Here is a 27,959-nt window from a genome sequence, read left to right on the forward strand (position 1 = left end):
TTTTCTGCGGTACTAAAAAGAACCCACTAAGAGAGTTTCAGCGATGCATATGTGGAACTTTAGTGAGACGGTCGCCCACCCTGTCTTGCTCATTTATTCGAAACATGTTGCTATAAAATTTCCTAACAGTGGTGCATCGGGGTTCAACATGTTCGAGTTTTTGGTATCAAAAGAAGTTCTTGAATTTAAGTCTTTAACTGACTTTTCCTGCCTGTGTAGGAAAATTATGGGCTGACGTCTATTCCGGACCATATGTTGCTGCAGTTTGATCCCATTTCCGCGATACATGTCACACTAGAGTGATAAGAAAACTGGCAGTAGATGTTTGGAATAGAAAGTGCTTTTTCCAGTCTAGTCATTGTATGAAGCAGACAGTTTATCTGTCGTAATGAAATGTTGTGTGGCTAGGACCTCTCGTCATGTAGACCGGTCGCCAAGTGCAAGTCTTTTTAGGTGCCGCCATTTCGGCAACTTGTGTGTCGATGGGGATGATGTGATAATGAAGACAACACAAACACCCAATCCCTGAGGGGAGAAAATCTCCGACCCATCCGGGAATCCAACCAAGGTATCTTTGCTTGGCGCTCGGTCGCGTTGACCACTCAGCTATCGAGGGGGACATGTGTCGTAATGGGAGGCATATACTGGTATACTGAGGTGAAAGACCTGCCCCTTAGTGCAATATATCTAGTGGATATCTGCGATAGTTTCTTATGGTCTACAATGGTCACTGAATTACTGCCTAAAACTGTAGAAATGAAACCAAATAGAGGATAATAATACATATAGTTTACTCTTTTTGGTGCGCCGACATGAGGACCGCCAAGTGTAGCTGCAACTGCTTGAGATTTTGTGCAGACGTTTCAGATACAACCCAGGAAATCGGTACACCGCCTTATAATCAGGACTGCAGACCACAATCTCCAATCCCCTTGCTAGATAAGGAAGGTCTCTTCGGGTGCCAAGTATTTCTGGATCGAGGACCGACGTACCAGCGATCTTGGAAGGCGAACCTTGGAAGGCGAACCTTGGAAGGCGAACCTTGGAAGGCGAACCTTGGAAGGGGAACCTTCGAAGACAAACAAAGCCTGCTGGCCTTAATTCAGGTCAGCTAATCCACACACTGTTACGTCCATGTGTGGTCATAACCCAAATATTAAAGTCATTCCCAATTTGATAATTTTTTCATAATGCGGGGCTAAAGTCGTAATACATTTCTTTAAAGTCAGTACCACCGTTAGACTGTTGTTTATTTACAGTGTTACTTTTACACTTACACAATCATGATTTCGGCTTCAAAGTGCCATTATAAAATGTTGTAAGTGTTATACAGTGCCTGGGATGGCATACTGTCGTATTTCAAATACACTATTTGACTCAAGATGGTATACTCAGTGATGAAACAAATCAGTAGGCTCTGCAGAAATATCGACTCTTAGACAATGTGTCTAATAGTGTATTTGAAATACGACAGCATGCGATCTTAGGCACTGTATAACAATTAAAACACTTGATAATGACACTTTGAGGGCGAAATCATGATTGTGTGGGTGTAAATGTAACATTGTAAATAAACAAGAGTCTAGTGGCGGTACTGACTTTAAAGAAACATTCCCAATTTGTTTTAACGGCTATGAAACAGCGAAAATTTAAAATTTCTGCTTTACTTGTTGCAACGAGTAGAACGGTCGTTTTCACATAGAAAATAAAACAGGAAAAAGAATACAGAGCTCTATCAGTTTACGATATTTATTATTTTTAACATATTTTTCATATCCTCACAACTTCTAACGGATGTCTCTGTTTTATTCTCTTGGTTGTAAGAGAACATCTTTTTGTGACAATACTTGAAATAACTAACTAAATTAATGTGCACTTTGTTATGAGAATTCTGGTGTATTAAAAGCATTTAATACGTCATGTACGAAATTACATAGATGTGTACTTTCATTTTCGCTTTTATTACAATCCGATGATTAAAGTTTGATATTGCTAAAACACGTTTTGTGATTATTTCAAGATCTTAAAAAAATTATGGTTATAGCAATAACGAGCTGCATGAGACTATAATCTTCAACTAAGATTTAGATATGTTTCCAAGATTCTCCACTTCGTTGGAAGTGAGCAATTATTTATCAGTTCAGTTCTGTTCAAAAAGTTGTAATAAAAATAAAATGAGGCTGAAGTACCAGAAATACGTTTGCACAGTTTCTTAGTGATTCAATCAGCTGAGCTGGATGTTTCCTGCACAGATTTCTTCCGGATATGCGGCGACGGGACTCGCGTTCACCGCTTCTTCTGGTGTGACGACTGGACGCACTGTGCTGATAACCACGCGGACGAGCTGAACTGTAAGTACCGGTCTGACGAGCTGAACTGTAAGTACCGGTCTGACGAGCTGAACTGTAAGTACCGGTCTGACGCCGTCACTGAGGTCGGCACCCGGGATTCAGTTCTCGTCCACAGTTTGTATGTGTTTATCTGTGGATTATGTTAACAAAAACAAGTACACTGCATCACTATTAGCCTGATACGTCGCCCTCGCGAGAGAAACAGAGAACGTTCGTCTAAATTATGTTAATAATATTCTCCATTCATCATGTAGCGTACATGAACAATCGACTTTAACTTACGTGTTACCCAGCAAAGGCTGTGTTCATTTTTCGATAAATTATCGCCGGCCGCGGTGGCCGTGCGGTTCTAGGCGCTGTAGTCCGGAACCGCGGGACTGCTACGGTCGCAGGTTCGAATCCTGCCCCGGGCATGGATGTGTGTGATGTCCTTAGGTTAGTTAGGTTTAAGTAGTTCTAAATTCTAGGGGACTGATGACCACAGCAGTTGAGTCCCATAGTGCTCAGAGCCATTTGAACCATTTTTTTGATACCTCTGGCCGTAGATGTTACGATAACACAATTTCACTAACATAAACACAAAAAAATTATATTTCTGTTTTTGAAAATGCGTAACTTTCGTCTTCCTCACTAACTCTCCTTTTCCTCTGCGTAAAACCCTTCTTACACTTCCCCTTTCTGTTTTTCAATTCACTCTCCTAGTATACATTGATGGGCCAAAACATTAATACCAATCAATTAATAGAGTGTTGGTCCATGTTTGGAACGCAATACAGCAGCTACTCTGCGTGGGATGGATTCTGCTAATTCTCCTAGTTTTACCGGAGTGATCGGAAATAGTGGTGTTCAGTGCGCAACGGTAGGTGGTTTGGTTTCTGCCACAGTTTATATTTTGCCAACACAGGGCGAATTCGCTTTTCCATCTTATTGAAGTAATGGGTAGCCCGTAATTTCTTAAAACAATTCTTAGCGGCAAAGTGAGACGTGAGTACCAAATGAGTTTGTTAACGAGTTCATCTGAGATTCACAGTATCCAAGTAGGTCTGTCAGGACATCTACGTCTGAATAAAATGTTACGTGCGAGGTAGAACTGTCTTATCGCAGTATTCGATTTGTTTTTCCATTTCTCCTTTATGCCTTTCCACATTGGCTCCTTCTCCTGTTCATCAGCAATATCACATAAAGAAGATGAAACAAAATGATCAAAGACTAGTTTTTGCTTATGCACTGAAGCGCCAAAGAAACTGCATATTCAGAGAAATGTGAACTGGCAGAATACGGCGCTGTGGTCGGCAATCCCTATATCAGACAACAAGTGCCTGATGCAGTTGCTAGATCGGTTACTGCTGCTGCCATGGCAGGTTATCAAGATTTAAGTTAGTTTGACAGTGCTATCACAGTCAGCGCGCGAGCGATGGGACAGAGAATCTCCGAGGTAGCGATGAAATGGGTTTTTTCCCGTAAGATCATTTCACGAGTATACAGCGAATATCAGGAATACGGTAAAACATCAAATCTCCGACTTCGCTGCGGCCGGAGAGAGATCCTGCAAGAACGGGACCAACGACGACGGAAGAGAATCGTTCTACGTGACAGAAGTGGAACCCTTCCAAAAATTGCTGCAGATTTCAGTGCACGGCCAACAAGTGTCACTGTGCAAATCGTTCAACGAAACACCGCTGATATGGGCTTTCGCAGCCGAGGGCACACTCGTGTACCCTAGATGACTGCATTACACAAAGCTATACGTGTCGCTTGGGCCCGTCAACACCGACATTGGACTGTCGATGACTGGAAACACGTTGCCTGGTAGGATGAGTCTTGTTTCAAATTGTACCCAACGGATGGACTTGTACGGGTATGGAGACAACCTCATGAATCCATGCACGCTGCAGACAACTGTTCATACTTGTGGAGGCCCCATAATGGTATGAGGCCTGAGCAATTGGAGTACTATGGGACCCTTATACGTCAAGATATGACTCTGACAGGTGACACGTACGTAAGCGTCCCCTCAGATCACGAGCATCCAATCACATCCATTCTGCATTCCGACTAACTTGCGCAATAGCGGCAGGACAATGCGACACCCCACATGTCCGGAATTGCTACAGAGTGCCCCCAGAAATACTCTTTAAACACTTCCGCTGTCCACCAAACTACCCAGGCACAAACATTATTAAGCATAGGCAGCCCTGTAGGATTCATGGTGTCAGTTCCCTCCAGCACTACTTCAGACGTTAGTGGAGTCCATGCCATGCAGTGTTGCGGCACTCCTGCGTGCCCGCGGGGCCCTGTACAACATTAGGTAGGTGTACCGGTTCCTTTGGCTCTTCAGTGTGTGCTTCCGGAGGCATGTGACACCTTATGTCTAAGCCCAGGTCACAGAGCCACACAATTCCCGTAAATTACGGGCACATGGCTTCTGGGCGCCAAGCAAATTTTGTTTCTTACGCTACTGAAAAGCACTGTACCACTGTATCAAGAATGTGATCTTATTACAGGGATATTTACCCTGCTGGAAGATGTCATCAGATACACCAGCCATGAAGAGACGCGGTTTATGCACAATAATCTTCGCGTGAGAAACAGAGAACGTTTGTCTAAATTATGTTAATAATATTCTCCATTCATCATGTAGCGTACTTGAACAATCGACTTTAACTTACGTGTTACACACTCTTTTGATACGTCTGGCCATAGATGTTACGATAACACAATTTCACTAACATAAACACAAAACATTTATATTTGTGTTTTTGAAAATGCGTAACTTTCGCCTGCCTCACTAACTCTCCTTTTCCTCTGCGTAAAACCCTTCTTATACTTCCCCTTTCTGTTTTTTTCAATTCATTCTCCTCGTATACATTGATAGGCCAAAACATTAATACCAATAGCTTAATAGAGTATTGGTGCATGAACCATGGACCTCACCGATGGTAGAGAGGCTTGCGTGCCTCAGCGATACAGATAGCCGTACCGTAGGTGCAACCACAACGGAGGGGTATCTGTTGGGAGGCCAGACAAACGTGTGGTTCCTGAAGAGGGGCGGCAGCCTTTTCAGTAGTTGCAGGGACAACAGTCTGGATGATTGATTGATCTGGCCTTTTGACTCTAACCAAAACGGCCTTGCTGTGCTGGTACTGCGAACGGTTGAAAGCAAGGGGAAACTACAGCCCAAATTTTTCCCGAGGGCATGCAGCTCCACTGTATGGTTCATGATGATGGCGTCCTTTTGGGTAAAATATTCCGGAGATAAAATAGTCCACTATTCGGATCTCCGGGTGGGGACTACTCAAGAGGACGGCGTTATCAGGAGAAAGAAAACTGGCGTTCTACGGATCGGAGCGTGGAATGTCAGATCCCTTAATCGGGGTGGTAGGTTAGAAAATATAAAAAGGGAAATGGATAGGTTAAAGTTAGATATAGTGGGCATTAGTGAAGTTCGGTGGCAGGAGGAACAAGACTTCTGGTCAGGTGACTACAGGGTTATTAACACAAAATCAAATAGGGGTAATGCAGGAGTAGGTTTAATAATGAATAGGAAAATAGGAATGCGGGTAAGCTACTACAAACAGCATAGTGAACGCATTATTGTGGCCAAGATAAAAACGAAGCCCACGCCTACTACAGTAGTACAAGTTTATATGCCAACTAGCACTGCAGATCTGCAGATAACGAAGAAATTGAAGAAATGTATGACGAAATAAAAGAAATTATTCAGATAGTGAAGGGAGACGAAAATTTAATAGTCATTGGTGAATGGAATTCAACAGTAGGAAAAGGAAGAGAAGAAAACGTAGTAGGTGAATATGGGGCTAAGAAATGCAAGAGGAAGCCGCCTGGTAGAATTTTGCACAGAGCACAATTTAATCACAGCTAACACTTGGTTCAAGAGTCATAAAAAAAGGTTGTAAACATGGAAGAAGCCTGGAGAAACTGACAGGTTTTAGATAAATTATATAATGGTAAGAGAGAGATTTAGGAACAAGGTTTTAAATTTTAAGACAGGGGCAGATGTGGACTCTGACCACAATCTATTGGTTATGAACTGTATATTAAACCTTAAGAAACTGCAAAAAGGTGGGAATTTAAGGAGATGGGACCTGGATAAACTGACTAAACCAGAGGTTGTACAGAGTTTCAGGGAGAGCATAAGGGATCAATTGACCGGAATGGGGGAAAGAAATACAGTAGTAGAAGAATGGGTACCTTTGAGGGATGAAGTAGTGAAGGCAGCAGAGGATCAAGTAGGTAAAAAGACGAGGGCTAGTAGAAATCCTTAAGTAACAGAAGAAACATTGAATTCAATTGATGAAAGGAGAAAATACACTCCTGGAAATTGAAATAAGAACACCGTGAATTCATTGTCCCAGGAAAGGGAAACTTTATTCACACATTCCTGGGGTCAGATACATCACATGATCACACTGACAGAACCACAGCCACATAGACACAGGCAACAGAGCATGCACAATGTCGGCACAAGTACAGTGTATATCCACCTTTCGCAGCAATGCAGGCTGCTATTCTCCCATGGAGACGATCGTAGAGATGCTGGATGTAGTCCTGTGGTACGGCTTGCCATGCCATTTCCACCTGGCGCCTCAGTTGTACCAGCGTTCGTGCTGGACGTGCAGACCACGTGAGACGATGCTTCATCCAGTCCCAAACATGCTCAATGGGGGACAGATCCGGAGATCTTGCTGGCCAGGGGAGTTGACTTACACCTTCTAGAGCACGTTGGGTGGCACGGGATACATGCGAACGTGCATTGTCCTGTTGGAACAGCAAGTTCCCTTGCCGGTCTAGGAATGGTAGAACGATGGGTTCGATGACGGTTTGGATGTACCGTGCACTATTCAGTGTCCCCTCGACGATCACCAGAGGTGTACGGCCAGTGTAGGAGATCGCTCGCCACACCATGATGCCGGGGGTTGGCCCTTTGTGCCTCGGTCGTATGCAGTCCTGATTGTGGCGCTCACCTGCACGGCGCCAAATACGCATACGACCATCATTGGCACAAAGGCAGAAGCGACTCTCATCGCTGAAGACGACACATCTCCATTCGTCCCTCCATTCACGCCTGTCGCGACACCACTGGAGGCGGGCTGCACGATGTTGGGGCGTGAGCGGAAGACGGCCTAACGGTGTGCGGGACCGTAGCCCAGCTTCATGGAGACGGTTGCGAATGGTCCTCGCCGATACCCCAGGAGCAACAGTGTCCCTAATTTGCTGGGAAGTGGCGGTGCGGTCCCCTACGGCACTGCGTAGGATCCTACGGTCTTGGCGTGCATCCGTGCGTCGCTGCGGTCCGGTCCCAGGTCGACGGCCAAGTGCACCTTCCGCCGACCACTGGCGACAACATCGTTGTACTGTGGAGACCTCACGCCCCACGTGTTGAGCAATTCGGCGGTACGTCCACCCGGCCTCCCGCATGCCCACTATACGCCCTCGCTCAAAGTCCGTCAACTGCACATACGGTTCACGTCCACACTGTCGCGGCATGCTACCAGTGTTAAAGACTGCGATGGAGCTCCGTATGCCACGGCAAACTGGCTGACACTGACGGCGGGGGTGCACAAATGCTGCGCAGCTAGCGCCATTCGACGGCCTACACGGCGGTTCCTGGTGTGTCCGTTGTGCCGTGCGTGTGATCATTGCTTGTACAGCCCTCTCGCAGTGTCGGGAGCAAATATGGTGGGTCTGACACACCGGTGTCAATGTGTTCTTTTTTCCATTTCCAGGAGTGTATAAAAATGCAGTAGATAAAGCAGGCAAAAAGGAATACAAACGTCTCAAAGAACAGATCGATAGGAAGTGCAAAATGGCTAAGCAGGGATGCCTAGAGGACAAATGTAAGGATGTAGAGGCTTATCTCACTAGGGGTAAGATAGATACTGCCTACAGGAAAATTAAAGTGACCTTTGGAGAAAAGAGAACCACTAGTATGAATATCAAGAGCTCAGATGGAAACCCAGTTCTAAGCAAAGAAGGGAAAATATTATGGAAATGGAAGAGAATGTAGATGAAGATGAAATGGGAGATATGATACTGCGTGAAGAGTTTGACAGAGCACTGAAAGATCTAAGTCGAAACAAGGCCCCCATGGTAGACAACATTCCATTAGAACTACTGACAGCCTTGGAAGAGCCAGTCCGACAAAACCCTGCCATCAGGTGAGCAAGATGTGAGCAAAATACCCTCAGACTAAAAGAAGAATATACTAATTCCAATCCCAAAGAAAGCAGGTGTTGACAGATGTGAAATTTACCGAACTATCAGTTTAATAAATCACGGTTGCAAAATACCACCGCGAATTCTTTACAGACGAATGGAAAAACTAGTAAAAGCCCACCTCAGGTAAGATCAGTTTGGATTCCGTAGAAGTATTGGAACACGTGAGGCAATTCTGACCCTACGACTTATCTGGGGAACGAGATTAAGGAAAGGCAAACTTACGTTTTAGCATTTGTAGACTTAGAGAAAACTTTTGAAATTTTGACTGTAATACTCTCTTTTAGATTCTTAAGCTGGCAGGGGTGAAATACAGGGAACGAAACGCTATTTACAATTTGTACAGAAAGCAAATGGCAGTTATAAGAGTTGAGGGGCATGAAAGGGAAGCAGTGGTTGGGAAGGAAGTGAGTCAGGGTTGTACCCTCTCCCTGATGTTATTCCATCTGTATATTGAGCGAACAGTGAAAGAAACAAAAGAAAAATTCGGAGTAGTTATTACAAACCATGGAGAAGAAATAAAAACCTATAGTTTTTCCGATGACATTGTAATTCTGTCAGAGACAGCAAAGGACTTAGAAGAGCAGTTGAACGGAATGGAGGATATAAGATGAACATCAACAAAAGCAAAACGAATATAATGGAATGTAGTCGAATTAAGTCGGGATATGCAAAGGGCATTAGATTAGGCAATGAGGTACTTAAAGTAGTAAAGGAGTTTTTCTATTTGGTGAGGAAAATAACTGATGATGGTCGAAGTAGAGAGTATATAAAATGTAGACTGGTAATGGCAAGGAAAGCGTTTCTGAAGAAGAAAAATTTGTTAACATCGAGTATAGATTTAAGTGTCAGGAAGTCATTCCTGAAAGTATTTGTATGGAGTGTAGACATGTATGTAAGTGAAACATGGACGATAAATAGTTTCGACAAGAAGAGAATAGAAGTTTTCGAAATGTGGTGCTACTGAAGAATGCTGAAGATTAGGTGGGTAGATCCTATAATTAATGTGGAGGTTTTGAATAGGATTGGGGAGGAGTTTGTGGTACAACTTGGCTAGAAGAAGGGATCGGTTGGTAGGACATGTTCTGAGGCATCAAGTGATCAGAAATTTAGCATTAGAGGGCAACGTGGAGGGTAAAAATTGTAGAGGGAGACCAAGAGATGAATACACCAAGCAGATTCAGAAGAATGTGGTTTGCAGTAGTTACTGGGAGATGAAGAAGCTTACACAGAATAGAGTAGCATGGAGAGCTGCATCAAAACAGTCTCAGGACTGAAGACCACAACAACAACAACAACAGTCTTCGCTTAGTCCGTGTTAGACATGGTGCCTTCGATTACTACCGCAGTTCACGCTGAAGGACAGATGAGTGAACAGATAGTGTTATAACACCTCCGCAGAACGGCGACAGTGACGAATTTCATGTTTCGAGCTACCATTTGCCTGGTTGATGCCAGTTCTGGACACGACCGTCAACCTTTTGTAACAAGGAGTGACTCACGTTGCCTGATGTTTCCATTGATCCACCGACCAATTTGGATGATCGCATGCCAAATGCAATCGTAATTAATGATGTAGTTGGGTGAACGTAAGAACACATTGGGGTTGTCTACTGAGGTGCTCCGGTTCAAGAATGTGCAATGAACGGTTGGCTCCGAAACATTCGTGCCGCTCCAGCGCTGTATTCCATCTTCAGATCTGCTACACATAGCCACCTATCCTGCTTTACAGACACGACAAGTCACCAATCTGCACGTTCTGTGGTGAGATATGGATGTCCCACGCAATATCGGGTACTCGCAGTTTCACCGTCCTTCAACAGTCTTACGTGGACGCTCACGGCAGTGTCACGCGGACAGTCGACCAGCTCCGCCGTTGACGAGTTGTTCGTTCCCACTCTCCGAGCCATAATGATCAACCCTTTCTCAAAGTTACCCACGTCCGTGGACTTCTCTACCAGCGGCCAGTATCGTCGCTAATATGATTCTCCATTCGTATACACGTGTTTATACTCTCGTTATCGTGTCACGTGCCTGGCATTCCGTCTGGTCTTAACGTCTTGGCCCATCAGTGTATGTACCTCTTTTATAGACCCTTATTGTTCAACTCCATTTCAAGCTCCACGCTCATTCTCATTTACATGCCTCATTTGAGGAACGGATCTCATAATAAAATTTTAGTTATATTTGAGCAGTCCATTTTCTAACAAACAAAAGGAGTAATGAATGCAATATTGTCATAAATCTGTTTTACCGAATTGTTATAAAGACGACCACGGGAAAGTACAGTGAGTAAAACATAAAATTGTTTATTTTCCTTTATAAATACACTCCTGGAAATGGAAAAAAGAGCACATTGACACCGGTGTGTCAGACCCACCATACTTGCTTCGGATACAGCGAGAGGGCTGTACAAGCAATGATCACACGCACGGCACAGCGGACACACCAGGAACCGCGGTGTTGGCCGTCGAATGGCGCTAGCTGTGCAACATTTGTGCACCCCCGCCGTCAGTGTCAGCCAGTTTGCCGTGGCATACGGAGCTCCATCGCAGTCTTTAACACAGGTAGCATGCCGCGACAGCGTGGACGTGAACCGTATGTGCAGTTGACGGACTTTGAGCGAGGGCGTATAGTGGGCATGCGGGAGGCCGGGTGGACGTACCGCCGAATCGCTCAACACGTGGGGCGTGAGGTCTCCACAGTACATCGATGTTGTCGCCAGTGGTCGGCGGAAGGTGCACGTGCCCGTCGACCTGGGACCGGACCGCAGCGACGCACGGATGCACGCCAAGACCGTAGGATCCTACGCAGTGCCGTAGGGACACTGTTGCTCCTGGGGTATCGGCGAGGACCAATCGCAACCGTCTCCATGAAGCTGGGCTACGGTCCCGCACACCGTTAGGCCGTCTTCCGCTCACGCCCCAACATCGTGCAGCCCGCCTCCAGTGGTGTCGCGACAGGCGTGAATGGAGGGACGAATGGAGACGTGTCGTCTTCAGCGATGAGAGTCGCTTCTGCCTTGCTGCCAATGATGGTCGTATGCGTGTTTGGCGCCGTGCAGATGGGCGCCACAATCAAGACTGCATACGACCGAGGCACACAGGGCCAACACCTGGCATCATGGTGTGGGGAGCGATCTCCTACACTGGCCGTACACCTCTGGTGATCGTCGAGGGGACACTAAATAGTGCACGGTACATCCAAACCGTCATCGAGCCCATCGTTCTACCATTCCTAGACCGGCAAGGGAACTTGCTGTTCCAACAGGACAATGCACGTTCGCATGTATCCCGTGCCACCCAACGTGCTCTAGAAGGTGTAAGTCAACTACCCTGGCCAGCAAGATCTCCGGATCTGTCCTCCATTGAGCATGTATGGGACTGGATGAAACGTCGTCTCACGCGGTCGGCACGTCCAGCACGAACGCTGGTCCAACTGAGGCGCCAGGTGGAAATGGCATGGCAAGCCGTTCCACAGGACTACATCCAGCATCTCTACGATCTTCTCCATGGGAGAATAGCAGCCTGCATTGCTGCGAAAGGTGGATATACACTGTACTAGTGCCGACATTGTGCATGCTCTGTTGCCTGTGTCTATGTGGCTGTGGTTCTGTCAGTGTGATCATGTGATGTATCTGACCCCAGGAATGTGTCAATAAAGTTTCCCCTTCCTGGGACAATGAATTCACAGTGCTCTTATTTCAATTTCTAGGAGTGTATATAGAAAATTAGGTGGCCTTCTGCCTTACCATTCAGTTAAATGTCGATGCGATTGCAGAAGCAGAGTGGATTCAATTACACGGCTAGATGAGATAACCTTCGGGCAAGAGAGCTTATGAATCCCATCTCTTACCGATTGAGCTATCAAAGCCCAACTCGCGACCATTTGTCAAGGTTTTAAATTAGTGCTTCTCTCCCGATTTTCAAAGTCTCGCTGAACTAGTATTCCTGGAAGGGGTTATATCATAAAGAAATTGTATGACCGCATCCTAGAGAGTTGTTTCCGCTATATACCTTTCACTTGGCAGCGTGGTGTGCTCGATTTCGAAATTGTCTGGTGAAGTGGTGGGACTCAAACCCTGAACACGTATCAAAAGTCCGACTCTATGTTCATTTCGGTTAATTTTTCTTCCTTGTCTACACGAACTCCCACCAACAAAATATATAAAATTCGCATCTATACAGGAATAGGACTTGAACACATGACACCTTCTAGCGATGGTGTCACAGAGTCTAGCATTCAAATACAGGTTAAAAATTATTCGTTAGCGAAATATTTATTTCTTTATGTATCCATTTGTTACACTGTAGCCAGTTGTCTATAACTTAAGCAAAGGCTGTGTTCATTTTTCGATAAATTATCGCCGGCCGCGGTGGCCGTGCGGTTCTAGGCGCTGTAGTCCGGAACCGCGGGACTGCTACGGTCGCAGGTTCGAATCCTGCCCCGGGCATGGATGTGTGTGATGTCCTTAGGTTAGTTAGGTTTAAGTAGTTCTAAGTTCTAGGGGACTGATGACCTCAGCAGTTAAGTCCCATAGCGCTCAGAGCCACTTGAACCATTTGATAAATTATCAATAAAATTTTTTCCTATACATCGCCAGCTATCGATACTTCTATCCCATGAGATAACTATTTCTCCTTTTAATAAAACTACTCCTACTTCCACATCTAAATATACCTGACTGTATTATTGCCCTAAACGTCATTCCCTCCTTTTTGTCACTAGTATGCATTATAAAATATTAAAACAGATTATAAATTGTAATGATATCAATTCTAATCTGCCGTATTCCGTAATGCACTCCATCACTCCCCAGACTATATGTACTCCCTGCCCATTCCTGGGCACTTTGGAGGGCGGTGTGGTTGCATGTGCCTCTTACCTTGTGTGTCAGCTTCTCGTTCCAGAGGATGACTCCACTGTTCCGATCGAGATTCGCTGTTGCTGGTGTTCCAGTTCTGTGGATGGAGAGGCACGGCACACGGATGCGCTTCCAATCTGTCTTGCTTTTGTGATCGTCTAGCGTGCGTAGCTAGCATTTCGTCTGCTGCAGCTATTGATCTCAGATGTCTTCCATGCGTTGCTCTCAGTCTTCTGCGTCACAGCCTCCTGTAGCGAAACAGACGGGGTTCGTTGCGAAGATACCGCACAACGCGTTTTCTTTTTAGAAAAATATTGTCCTAGACCTGACATCCTGCTTCGCCACGCAGTCGAGCGTTCTGTGCTGATTCAATTGCTGTTGATCAGTATCGGCAATAACATCGTCGTACAACGGACAACCCCAGATAGTATGCCCTGGAGATAATCACAGAAGGAGGGGGCAGACCATTTATTTGCAGTGGGTGGAGTCCCACGCTGGCATCCGCTATAGTGAGGAAGTTGACGTATTAATGAACCTAGGTGCCCATGTGGCATTGTCCATGATATGACATTTTCGTATACTGGCTACCTACGTGATGGCAAGAGCCACGGAAAACCTAATGGAAAGTATTGTGGAACGTGTCCCAACAAATGGAGGTGGTTACTACACGGTATTACAGAATCGATTTCCTACCGTGGTTTCCGAAGGCCCATTTCGACCGGTCAACGATTTCCACCATCGTTCGACTCTGGTTCACTCACGTCTCTTTTCCTCTCCATCTTAGCGTATGAACATTTACAGTTCCCTTACATGTGACCTTGGTTCTGAATAGGAAACTCACGTAACACACATCCTGTTTTCGTGTCCCAAATTTCACCGTGAAAGGTTAGATTTTTGAAGAAATTGTTATGTACGAGAAATACCACGTCCTTCTATCAGATCATTTCTCTTTCGTTTGCTACAGAGATTCGTCTTCATAAAGTGACGGTAAATTTCCTTTAAAGTCTTGGGGAGAGTCTGTAGCTCTTAATGGTTTGCGTTTATCATGTCATTCTTTTCATGGAATTTCTGTACTGGTGTGAAATGTTGTCCATTTGTAGTGGGCAAAATTGTGACAGCTTCAGGTCTTAAATCAGTAAATATGAATTTATGTGTTCTTTGCATACAATTCAACGTACAGTTTCAAAAATGGTTCAAATGGCTCTGAGCACTATGAGACTTAACTTCTTAGGTCATCAGCCCCCTAGGACTTAGAACTATTTAAACCTAACCAACCTAAGTACAGCACACACATCCATGCACGAGGTAGGATTCGAACCTGCGACGGTAGCGGTCTCGCGGTTCCAGACTGTAGTGCCTAGAACCGCTCGGCCACCACGGCCGGCAACGTACAGTTTAGAAACGTTATTTAGATGGTAGATTGGGTACTACTGGTGGTCAAATAAGTAAAAGAAATGGTATGTTCTGGCGTTCCTTCTTTACCACTGGCACATTTGCAGGCCTGTCTTCGACCAGTTGAATGCCAGCAGGTTACATAAGACTCTTGACGCGTCAAGAAGTGTGTCACGTCTCTTGACGGAATCAGATGCCTCATCCCCAGTCTCAATTCTATATCTGGGAGAAAACCACAGGTGCATCGCCTGTCTGGGCATCATCCTTCCGTTTTTGATTGTTAATTTACTGCTTTATGGCTCGTATTTTTATTATATGCAGGACTTCATGATGTTCTTTCTTCAGTCAATAGATGACCGATTTTTTCAGTGTATGAAGATTAAGTGGACATTTTCCAAGTATTATATGCAGCGTGTCAACTGACACATTATTAAAGCCGCCTGTCAACCGAAGTAGTATTCCGTGCTCACCCTCGTAACTATCCGTGCTGCTGTTGTGAGTAGAAGCCTGTGCACCCAAAGCCGGCCGGGATGGCCGAGCGGTTCTAGGCGCTACAGTCTGGAACCGCTCGACCGCTACGGTCGCAGGGTCGAATCCTGCCTCGGGCATGGATGTGTGTCATGTCCTTAGGTTAGTTAGGTTTAAGTAGTTCTAAGTTCTAGGGGACTGATGACCTCAGACGTTAAGTCCCATAGTGCTCAAAGCGATTTGAACCATTTGAATTTGTGCACCCAAGCAACCGCACAACATCTCCTAACGCTTTTATGACAGTTAGGGTGGCATTATGATACGTCCTCATTGTCTGCATTGACAGTTTATAATCATAACTGACTAGATTAATAATTTTGTTATCATTGTACCTGCATCTCTTGTTTATTTTTCCAATATGGTAATTTTGTTGCTCGTCCAAGAGAACACCTTGGCATCTGGTGGCGAATTTTCTCCTTCTGGAACTGCCACATTATCACATGATCATATCTCACGAGAGTGTCACATTTAACAACATATACCGTGTTTATCAAGCGCACCAGACAATTTAACAATGTAGTTGTTGAAGGAACTTGCCACATCCCTCTTCCAGTTCACTGGAGCTTCTTTTGACAGGGACCGTCAGGTTGTCAGTATTTGCCCCTATCCCTTTGACCTCTTCGTTATCCTGCAGCTTCCATAATACAGGTTCAGTTACAGGATCCCTGTGGGCAGCCTGTAGATAACTCTTCTGCGAGGGTCTTTCTATGGCACGACGTGGTTGCTGCTCTGTTTTGACAATAGTTCTTAAAATAGTTGTAGAAAGCTGCTGGGCAGTCGAAGCCCCTCAGGAGGTCAAGAAGCAAGAAGTGCTAGCTACCATAAGTGATCGAAAGCTCCGGCAATGTTCACATTATGGCTACAACATATTTAAAGGAGTATGTCTTACGCCTCTTTACGGAGTCTTCTGATGACTTCTCACTTCTGAATTCATAGGGTGGGAGATTTATTCCACGAAGAAGATTTATTCTCCTGATGTTTACAGTATTGCTGATTCTCAACCATTGTACCTAAAGCAACCAGAAGGCTCATCGATCTGTAGGAATTTTGAGCGAGAGAAGTCATGTCTTCACGTTTCTTGAGAATAATCAGATTTCTGTTCTTTCATAAACTTAGTGCCATTGCTGCATCATATACGCTGTGTACAGTTGTAAAAACGTGAACTTACGTACATGTGAATAGTCAGTAGAACGTCAGCCGGTATACCTTGTCTCTTTCAGGAATTATTCCCTCACCTCTTCTCTCGAAAATGGGAAAAATTGTCATTTCTGATGTATATTTCCCCACTTTCGTTCTGTGTTCATCAAATTCGTCTTCTGTCGAATCATCTGGAAAGAGACACTCCAGCAGTAGTCGTGCAGATTACCGCCATATTTCTGTCACGCTGCTGTCTGCCAACTTTAGAGTTACTATCAGTGCCGGAGATTTTATCTTTCGGCAGACGATTTTATACGGCGTAACCGATGGGTCAAGATGTAGGTTCTGTGCCACGAATCGATTTCAGCTCTTTGTTCTTGTCTGCCGCAGGCCGCCTATAAAATTGCGGCAAGTTCTCTGTATCTGTCCATACGGCGCCCTCTTTCTCCCACAGCCTTGCCTTTCTGGTACAGTCTTCTTCTTCTGACTTCTGTTCTAAGACTCTGGAGATACTCGTTCCATAGTACTTGCGAATTCCAGCCCAATTGACTTATGGCTGTTAATGTACCTCTTGTATAGAAGTCACGAGTTATTGAGCTATTGTATAGTGTTTGTCATCTACTTCCGCCGGGTCCGGGCATTGGAAAATTCTGTTCAGGTGGGTGAAGTCGGCTTTCCTTACTTTGTATCGTGTCTCTAATGCGTTTAGAGCATCGAAATCTCTGAGTTCATCTCTATGTGAGTCAACTGCCAAGATTATAAAGCCGTGGTAACTCATGGGGAGGCCTCTTTCACCTTTCCAAAGCGTAAATACAGAATAAAATATACGCGAGAAATGAGAATTGCTAGTTTTGAAGCATATAGTCTTTCTCTACCTCATCAACACTCCTCACCTCATTCAATCTATTTTCCTGCTCACTGTTTTCCTCTCATAGCATTCGCCTCATGGAATATCTAGAAGGTGGATGATTCGCGTCAGTTTTTCATACTAAGGAAAGTAGTTTAATCGTATCTTATGTAATTTATCTATTGAAGGTAATTTTTTATTATCTTATTTACCCTATCAACTCACAAGTGTTTCTATAAAACACTCTTGCAATTTCTTTACGTTCTGCGCGTTTCCACATTTACGCTCATTTTCACATACAACTATCTTACTGATTCTCCCTCCATGATGTTTTCAAAACTAAAAATAACTGTCTGTGAAACGGAAGATTTATAAACAGTGTGTATTACCAGTTTTGATTTATAGCAGCGAGAATAATTTCAAAATCAGAAGCTCATGTAGCTACCAACTGTAGATCTATGTTGGTAATTAATGGGCTAGACGAATGAACGGAATTGATTCAGATTAGTGATTGTAGAGGATGACTATAGTAAAAATTAAACTGAGGTCGGGTGGACATGAAAGCTTTCGAGTGTATGATAGAAGGGATAAAGTATTTGTAGAAACCGAAGGATAAGGAAAGACCGCGGCGGTAACCTAGTACAAGGAAGGAATATGATACAAGCATACAGGAGAAAAATGCATCCATCTACCTGAACGCAATGCGGCACACAAAAGTCATGAAGGGGGCTCGTACCCAGCACTGGATGTGGAATGGTTGAAGACTGTGATGTTCAATGATGAGATACAACGGTGTACAACGTCTCCACGCGGGAGTGCTTATTGGTAATGTTTCAACCGTTACAGGAATACGGTAAGGATTCTAACCAGTCACTCCAGTGGCTCTTCTGAACTTCTTAACACGGATGATCTGCTTCCTGTCGATTGCTTTTATGTGAACCAGAAGTCTTCCCATTCCGATGCATCCGGCACAGACCTACTGGTGAACAAGCAACAAAGCCTATGGCAGTTTCTTAGGGGCTGTCTCTGTGAGGACGTATAACCACATATCTGTAAGAAAATTTTAAACAGACTATACGTACTGTCTTAGGGAGAGACAGGGACCACCTAATAGAGGTCTTTTGTTGAATATTTCAGCTTCAGGCTAGAAAAATCTTGTAATTACTAGTTTCAAGTTACCAGCTCGTCATCAAGTGACCTGTTTACGTTACAGAGTCACACGTTAGTTCGCAAGTAACAGATTAAAATCATTTGATTCTGAGCTAGTAAGTCGATATGGTAATAATACAATTTAAGACTAAAGAAAAGGAAAATAAAAGAAAAGACGACTTTCCATGAAGGAATTGTCCGAATGGGGTGGAAATCGGTAAATCTGATATTCATGTACAGACAAACAAATGATTACTATTTCAGAAAAACTGGATGATTTATTCACGAGAAAGAGCTTCTAGAATTGAGAAAGTTAGTAACGCGTTTGTGCACATCTAGCCTTTATGCAGACAGTTATTCGGCTTTACACTGAATGACAGAATTGTTCGATGTCCTCCTGAGGGGTATCTTGCCAAGTTCTGTGCAACTGGCACGTTAGATCGAAAAAATCGAGAGTTTGGTTGAGGTCCCTGGCTTTGTTGCTCCAAACGTTCTGAATTGGGGAGGTGTCTGGCGACCTTGCTGGCCAGAGTAGGCTTTGGCAAGGACGGAAACAAGCAGTACAAACTCCCGGATGTCGGGCAGTTTGGGTGGCGACAGTCAGCTATACGGGGCGCCTCCAGACACGTCGCCAGGCTGGAATCTCAGTGACTGGGTTAGAACTGTCGTCAGTGCTGTGACCCGCTTCAAAATGAGACCCAACGACCAGCGAAGACGTATCTGGAGCAGCAGGGGCATACCAACCTCACTTTCGCTCGCCATATGGCCTGAGAACCAAGAATGATGGTGCGACGTGCCATTTCATATGAAAGAAAATTCGTCGACGGTATTCCACACCCCTTTTTGTTGCCATTCATGACAAACCTGCCTGGGCTTACATTTCAGCAAGACAATACCCTCCCGCACGCGACGAGAGTTTCTACTTATTGCTTGCAAAAGGTTAAAGTTACGAGCAAGGCCAAGTGGGCAGAATGTGGCACGGTACCCCTCAGCAAGGTTTCCACCAAATCTATGAATGAATGCCGAGTCGAATAACTGCTCGCCTAAGGGCCTGAGGTAGAGCAACGCATTACTGATTTGGTCAATTTGTGAAGCTCTCTCTCTTGAATAAATCATCTAGTTTCTCTGAAACTGGAATGATTTGTTCGTCTGTACTTGTACATCCCATCTTCCGGTTTCCACCCATTACGATAATTCCTTCGTGGACTGTGTCTTCTTGTTTTAGTCTGAGTGCATATTTTTTAAAAAATTGCAAAGTAATTCTTCGGTGAGCCATCACCAACTTTAAGATATGCAGTTCCTCAGCGAACTGTATGTCGGAGGTGTCAAAGGCACGCAGTACGTCGGATGATTTTATGTACGCAGTGCAGAGACTGGCCCGTTTATTGCAGATTTTACGACACCTACTCCAGATGTTGATAGAATGAGGAATCGTGGACTTCACAGCTGCAATGAACTAGGTTTTAGAGATAAGTCGATTTTCACGCTGGGTAGACCCCCACCGTATAGACTGTATACCATATCTCTGATTATGAATTCTACACGAAAAGTGTGGGAATATAGCTCGGCACCCAGTGCTGAGGACGCATAAAAACTGACAACAAGTGTTCCTCGGATAGAATAAAAGCTGCTTATGAACGTCTTATGAAGGGTGCCTTCTCGTTTCAGAACGATATTGTAGCTATTAGAAAAGAAAACAAAAAAACGGTAAAGCTCATTTCATTAAAGCTCCATCACAAATTCCTTGAAGATCACAACTTCCATGGACAGAACATCATGTCTCGCGAACTATATGCCGAACAGTAACACAATTTTATTGATACATTCAGTAACATATGTGGATACTGTCTGCAAAAAGTTTTGTGAATAGAATTAACAGTGAAGAGGTAACGAATTGAAATGTCATGCAAGGTGCAGCAGTCTTAGCGCATGGAAGCAAGAGTGCATTTAGCGATACATTTTTTCATTATTTTGTGTGGTTTTCAGCGCAACAGAGTTTCGTAATGGTTTGAAATTATATATGAAGTCTGTTCGAAGTCGCTAGTGCTCTCATTATCAAATACAGGATGATTATAGTTTGAGTAATTTGTGTACTACGAGTTACTTTACCTAAAGACAAATAAAAGTTACCGTGTTGCACGTTTTGACATTACATTATAGATCCTGACGACTAGATTGTGATAGCAGTTTAACTTTTTAAATTCGTTCAGTAATTGTGTGACAAAGAAAAATCAAACTTTTTTGACCCTGGAAAATGTTAGATAGCAACCTGCAACGGACCTGCCCCGTGTGCCGTGCACCATGTGCCATGCACTGTGTTAGCCATTTTCTAATGGAGATGTCCCAAATTAACTGCCTTTTTTATACCTGTGGATAAACTGACGTTTCATCGCATTTTTTTAATGGTCATTCTGTTTAAAATATTTGGCAGTTACTGTTTTTGTCAGTACATTTTATTTCTAGACTGTACACAGTTTTTGGAAACAACTGAAGTTCTGTTTTACGGACAATAGTTGATGTTAAGCCTGAGGACACAACAGTGATGACAGTCAACGTTAAACAAATAATGCACTGTGAGTGTTAAATATGTGCACTCCTGTTAAGTTAGTTTTCGTTCTGATTATAGAATGTTAGGGGCACCTGGCACAAGGTGATGAACTGATAGTAAAACTAGAAACCACAATGAAATAGGGTATTGACTTCCAGTTCGTACAATGGAAGGTCAGCTTTTCTAATCTTTAAGTGGCTTATTATATTAATGTCTTTATTCGCTACTGGCGTCTTACAGCCACACTGGAATGGTGTTCGTAATTCTCCATTCACTCAGCGCCTAAGTCATATTATCGTAATGGCTAATTATCTGAGCCGACGTTGTCGACATCGTCGTTAAATGAAGAGGAGACGGTGTGGTGAGACGGTCGTGGCGATGGTTGCAGGTACAGCCTGCGACGGCGCCGACATGTTCCGCTGTCCGAACGGTCGCTGCATCCGTCGCGCCAACCTGTGTGACTCGTACTGCGACTGCGCGCCGACCGAACGCGGCCAGGGGTGCGCCGACGAGGCGGGCTGCCAGCACAGCTACCTCCAGAGGCACGGTATGTACCCTCTACACCTGTCTACCTACACGAACACTGCATGTACGCAGCAGACGCGCCCGCACGCTCGCTAGAGGATCTGTCGCGGTAGCATTTTACACTGAGCTGAAAAAAATCATGGGATACTTCCCAATATCGTGTCGGACCTCCTTCTGCAGCAGCTCGACGTGGCATGGACTCAACAAGTCGCTGGAAGTGCCTTACGAAATTCTGAGCCATCCGTAGTTGCGAAACTGTAGCCAGTGTAGGATTTTGTACACGAAATGACCTCTCGATTATATACTATAAATGTTCGATGGGTAGCCCAGTCATTTGCTCTTATTTTTCAAAGTGTTCTTCCAACTAATCACGAACAATTATTACCTCGACTAGAAACGGTTGTGTTCGGCTAGCTATATTACGACGTGCAGCCATTCGTGCACTTATTCCGAAACAACGAAGGATTTTTTATGGATTACAATGCACCCTGCCTGTGCACGGTTGGTAACTATCCAGCAAGCGACCAAATGGTCTAAATTGCCCTGAAGGTGACCACATGGTGGGTTGAAATCGGTTGGCGGCAAAATAAATAATGGGATTGTGACTGTCATTTTGAAAAATTTACACACCAAATTAACACTGCAGTCACCATATACAACTATCTTTTGGTATTTCGTATAAAGGTGAACCAAGAACTCTCTCGAGCTTGAAGATAAATGATCTGAAGTCATAGTTAAGGGACCTATAAGTAACAATTAGAAGTTTAGTTTCACTAACTTCAACTGCCTCTGCGCAACAAACCTGTTCAGTGCAGTGCTTTGATGCATGTATGGACTCAAATGGAACACTGTTTTTTACGTACATGCTCACACTCCCACACCTAAAAGAACTATTTTAAAAATAGCCAGCTAATCTGTTTCCTGGTAAAGGAAGCCTCTTAACTGTCACATTATTTAAGTGGCACTTCGATATTAACAAAAGTTAAATTACGTTTTCCTGTATGTAAATTTGCGCGTGTGCGCAATTAAGTGCAAAAATGTATCTTTTTGCATCGATGAAAGAAGGGCAGCTATCTAATAACACAGAAATCGTTATTCACGATAGAGTTCGTAGGGGCTTTACAAACATATAGCGTTTGCCCCAATTAGCTCAAAACGGGAAATTAATCATAAAGATGAGTGCTGTCCTGTTTTATAGATAACGTATGTTCTTAAGGTGTGGCGTGTAATGAAATATGATCTACAGTAAATTAAAACATGCCGAATGAATTAGAAGCGGGATCGGATCTTTACTGAGGCCTTAATTTATTGCTTATAAACTTTGCATCTGAACTGAACATATTACAAAAAGATAGGAAATTAGACCTGACGCCTTCATAATTTGAAAGAACCAGTGTTCGTTGACACTTTCAAACGGAGCAGTATACAAAGTTTGACCGGAACGGGGATAAGGGATACAATAAGGATGAATGAGTAGCTGTGACAGGTGAAATAGTGAGGATAATAGAGGATCAGGCAGGTAAAAAGATATTTAATTCCATTAACGAAAGGAGAAATAAAAATTCAGCAAATGAAGCAGACAATAGGGAATACCTAGTCTAAGCAATGAGACTGACAGGAAGTGGGAAATGTCAAAGCTGGAATGGCCAGACGAGGAACGCAAGGATGTGGAAGTATGCAAAACTATGGAAAGGATACATGCTGTCCATAAGAAAATTAAGAGATATTGGATAAAAGAGTGAAAGCTTAGTCCATATTCTGGATTAGAGTCGAGGAGAGTAAGTGCAGTGCTCATTATAAAAGAAATTTTTGATCATACAAGGCGAGCGAATGTAATGCTCGTTGTTTTCTCAGAATTTTTGTTATAACACACCAGTGAGTTTGACCACTGCCCACAACGATAATGCCTACACTGTGAGATCAACAAAGTTAGGCGTGCACCAGCTTATGTTTATAATTAGTGGGTAACATAACGCTGGAAAACTTATAAGTTAATGCAAAGGATTTCACAGTGTAACTCAAGACAGATTAACAGATATTTATTTGCTTTAGTGACCGACAAAAACCACAATAACAATAAACAGAAAACAATGTTCTCTAAAACACAAATTAAATTACAAAACTGTGCTAAGACTATGGGGAAGTGCCAATTTGTTTGCAAAACATAATGGGGAAAGCACAACAAGATTGCTCATCTATGCAGCTCGTGAAATCAAAGATAACCAAGCAAAGTAACTAAAAAGTTGCGTTGAAAAGTAAGCAAAAAATGAGCTGGTGTGAATATCGATCGTGCTGCAGAAATTATAATACTTTCATTTCCCCAAATCCAGCCAACTGTGAGCGGATCACCACCGAATTGCGACCGGAAGACAAGTGGCCCGCATGGTGAAAGGATGACGAATCACTGATCACGAAACATAGATCCATAGATCTCCCTCGAAAATTGTCTACTTAAAAAAAAGAATCGGTATGGAATGGACGGGTCAATGCTATTGCTATTATGGTAGACAAGAGATTTGACTACTTCATGAGAAAATGGGGGAATGCTGCAGAAACTTCCCCTTCTTGGCGTACAGAACGCACCTAAGCAATAAGAGGTTGGTAATGGGATGGATGGGCGTCTCACTGGCTGACCGGATTCTACCCTCCAAGCACGATGATGGGGCGATTCAATTCGATTAGATACTCCCACTTCTGAAGCGAAAGCAAAGTACTTTCTCAAGGATAATGGGCAGCATCTCGGTGTCACGTTCTTTGATGTCTGAACAGAACAGGCAAATACATCGTACTTAATTATTATCTGAGGACGGCAGTGTTGGTACGGTGCTTTCCGATCAGTGATAGCTAACACAGGAGCCGGTTCTAACGAAAAAAGTACGAAGCAGGTGTCATATCTCCCCTCCTTTCCTCCTCCATCTATTGTCCACGTTAAACAATGTCCAGTTCAAGTAATTAATAAGCAAAGTCTTTTATGAAGATTTGAGGGTAGCGAAGACTACAAGAACTACAAGACTACAAGAAGCTCCAGATCTTCTTGTCTAGGTGTCTGATTCTTGAAGCTGAAAATCTGACGTCAGGTCCTCTGGATTGATTTGAACTAAATAAATGGGAAAATTGTTGTTGTAGAATTTTACGTTAGTATATTTTCCACTGAATATCTCACATTTTAGTATATCACACAGCATTTTGATTTTTCACATTAACAAAGCCGAAATTGCATTGTTCCCTCCTGTTATACAAAAATAGATCCGATCACATCAGAGGCACGCTTGCGACTCTCACGCTCTGCCGAAGTATTAACGTTCCAAATGGTTTACAATTTTTCTTAACAAACGAATTCCTACTAGTTTTCGTTACATTATTCATTTAGATTATTATTTCATTAATGAATCCAGAAACAAAGATGTTAAACATTACAGGATTGCGTAATTAATAACAGAAATTTTTTGTGTGCAAGTAATTCGTAATTTCAAATATTTCTAAAAAAAACCGCTCGGCTGATCACGCGCGGCTAGTTTGGTCAGTGCAACTATTTCCCCCAAATCGATTTAAAGAGCGTATATCATCAACTAGAAGTAGTGCCATAGGATCGACAAAAGACAGCTTATTCCATTGTGGGAGGTCACTTCCAATATCGTCGAATGTTATTTTGACTCAAGAATGCACCTGTCACCTTCCAGAGATTATTGGATGGTGTATTTAGGGAAACGAAAGTATAATAATGTATGACAAACGAAACTATAATAATGTATGTCGTATCTCGATGATATTACAGGTTTTCAACGGACATGGAAGAGTTGACTAACGCTCAGCAATGATAAATGCCGTTTTGCAGTAAGAGAAGTAAATTATGTTGGGCAAGTAAATTAGCAAGAAATGTGTGAGAACAGATCCATGATTGGTCTCAGCAGTTCAGAACTTCTCGTCACTGAAATAATTAAACAGTTGCAGAGTTTCATAAGTCTCTGTAATTATTATTATCGATTCGTAAGGGATTTTGTTGAAACTGCTGGACCTTTGAATCATTTATTTCAAAATGTAGCAAAACTTGAGTAGTGTACTGAACGTCAGTGTGGTTTACATCCCAAAGCGAGCACTTATATCGAACCCAATTTTAATAGTCCCTGATTTTCGAAAAGAATTTATTCATTTTGTGATTCAACTAATACAGCTCTTGGTGCTTTCCTAGGGCAGAATATAAATGGTAAAGAGCATCCTGAAGCGTATGCATTCCGACAGTTGAACAAAGTAGAGAAAAAAGTTTCCACGACTGAGAAGGAGTCTTTAGCAGTAATTTATGGCATTATGTACTTTCTTTTTTCAAGCAGTGTAAGATCACGCTGCTCTTAAATGATTATTGGAATACAAGGACACTTGCAGCAGATTAACCATGTGGGCGCACCGTTTGATTGAATTTGATTATGAGGTAATAAACAAGTCAGGAATAGGGCATGCTAACGCTGGCAGTTTGAGTAGAAAAAATGCAATACAGAAAACATTGGACAGGAGCGTTGCTGAATGGTGAAATACTCAAACTGCTGATGCTAAATGTCTATAATTGAAACTGAAACCTCAGTTTGTGACACACTATAGCTTTCTGTGCAGAACTACAAAGAGTGTATTGCGAGTAGTGGTACCTGAAGCTTTCTGGAATGGAGTCTCGTCAAGAGCACGTGGCCAGTCCATATGTCAGGATGTGCACATCTTGTGCTCAACGGGCTGATCTTACACCCAAACCTCCAGTTGCCAGACTCTCAGACTGATACCAAACTTCGTGTGTCGAGAGGATATCAACCAAAACACGAATTTAGTTCATGTTGTGTGCTGTCGTCTAGTAGTACATGTGTAAATGGTAATTAAAAGTAACGCCAGAAATAGCGAAAGCAGATTGCCAAAATAACAGTGCTACAAGCTCGGAAACGTCCTTTTACATGTCAGAAAAATGTTCTCCCATGTGTTTCACGCTTAAACTGTTAAAAAAGAAATCACCATCAGTGAGTTTCGAACTTTGGAACGTTTAGTACAACGACCTCACCTACTAGGAATCTTCACATTTACCACTCATTGATGCGGTTTCTCAACACTCCGTAGTTCTGGTGTTACTTTTAATTACCGTTTCCACATCTTCCACTGGAGGACAATACACATCACACACTAAATCGGGGTTTTGGCTGATACTCTATACACAAACAATGTTTGGTACCGACATGAGCGTATGACGTCTTGAGATTTGGGTGTTAACCACCGATCGATTCCATTAAACCATCTGCCAAAAGGATTGAAGCTTTAGAAATGCTGGGGATGAATACTTTAGGTCCATTTAATAAAATACCAGCAGTAAATATATAAATATTGACTCTAAGGGACCGTCTGTCACTTATGTGTAGTGGTTGCAATCCCTAACCAAAAAGCGAGTACAGTTGCTCAAGCATTAGTAATTAACTGGTTGATGGCATTTGACATTCCAGAAATGTTCATTACAAATCGAAGTACCAATTTCATGTCCGATCTTATGAATCAGTTGTGTCGTCGCTCCGAATTTGCAAGCTGTCGACAAACCCCTTCCACCTGCAAGCCAATGAGAAAACAGAGAGAGTCCACCGCACGATTTCGAAGATGTTGAGCTATTACACTAGTAGAAATCATGACTATTAGGATGTGTATTTAAATTTTAGAACTGCTGTGTACAATTCTAAAGTCCATTTCGCTACGGTCTTTCGCCATAAAAGTTAATACGTGGGAGAAAGCCTTCACCTTTCGAAGTGATTAAATCAGAGCTAGGATTCAGCGTCGAAACAGAAAAAAGTTTACTAAGAAATTATGAGACATTTGGCAACAAGCAAACGCGCAAATACGAAAGACATAGAAGACAAGAGCAGATAGGCCAACACATACGGTAGTTACCACAATACAGGGTTGGCCAGTGGGCAATGGTAATGAATCCATATACACCTAAAGGCAAAACAAAGACATTCCTTAGCCCATAGCATGGAACATACTAAGTAGTGGAAATGACATCGTCTGTCAATGTGAAATTACGAATGCCAATGAAGACTTCGATTTTTCATGTCGGACATATTAAACCTTTTACAGGAGCTCTCGATGCATTGCCACGGATACCAGCAGTACAGAATGCAAAGCTTCGAGGAACGAAAAAGAAACCGAGGACTGTTGACCAGATTACGTATAAAATACCTTACTCCCTTAGGCCAAGTCGATGTATAAGATTTGAGATTATTGTTTGACGATACTACAGTTACTTTGTTCTTGTGTAGATTATTAAAAAATCGTGCACTTTTATTTTGTTCCATTTATAGTATGATTTAAGGCGTATTCTTTTTTCATTTTTCATTATTGGGCGATCGACGCAATGTAGTTGTT

The 27,959-nt window shown here is 43.2% G+C and overlaps 1 protein-coding gene across 1 annotated transcript in view; it reads left to right on the forward strand.

Moving 5' to 3' along the window:
- Positions 1-27,959, forward strand: part of LOC126335869 (G-protein coupled receptor GRL101-like) — a 697,223-nt gene that overhangs the window by 474,894 nt on the left and 194,370 nt on the right. The window contains exons 7-8 of the mRNA XM_049999341.1: positions 2,253-2,351; positions 21,442-21,600. Coding sequence (XP_049855298.1) covers positions 2,253-2,351; positions 21,442-21,600 — 258 coding nt within the window. The remainder of the gene's footprint in view (positions 1-2,252; positions 2,352-21,441; positions 21,601-27,959) is intronic.

The sequence above is a fragment of the Schistocerca gregaria genome, chromosome 2 (genome assembly GCF_023897955.1).
Source record: "Schistocerca gregaria isolate iqSchGreg1 chromosome 2, iqSchGreg1.2, whole genome shotgun sequence".
Lineage (NCBI taxonomy): Eukaryota > Metazoa > Arthropoda > Insecta > Orthoptera > Acrididae > Schistocerca > Schistocerca gregaria.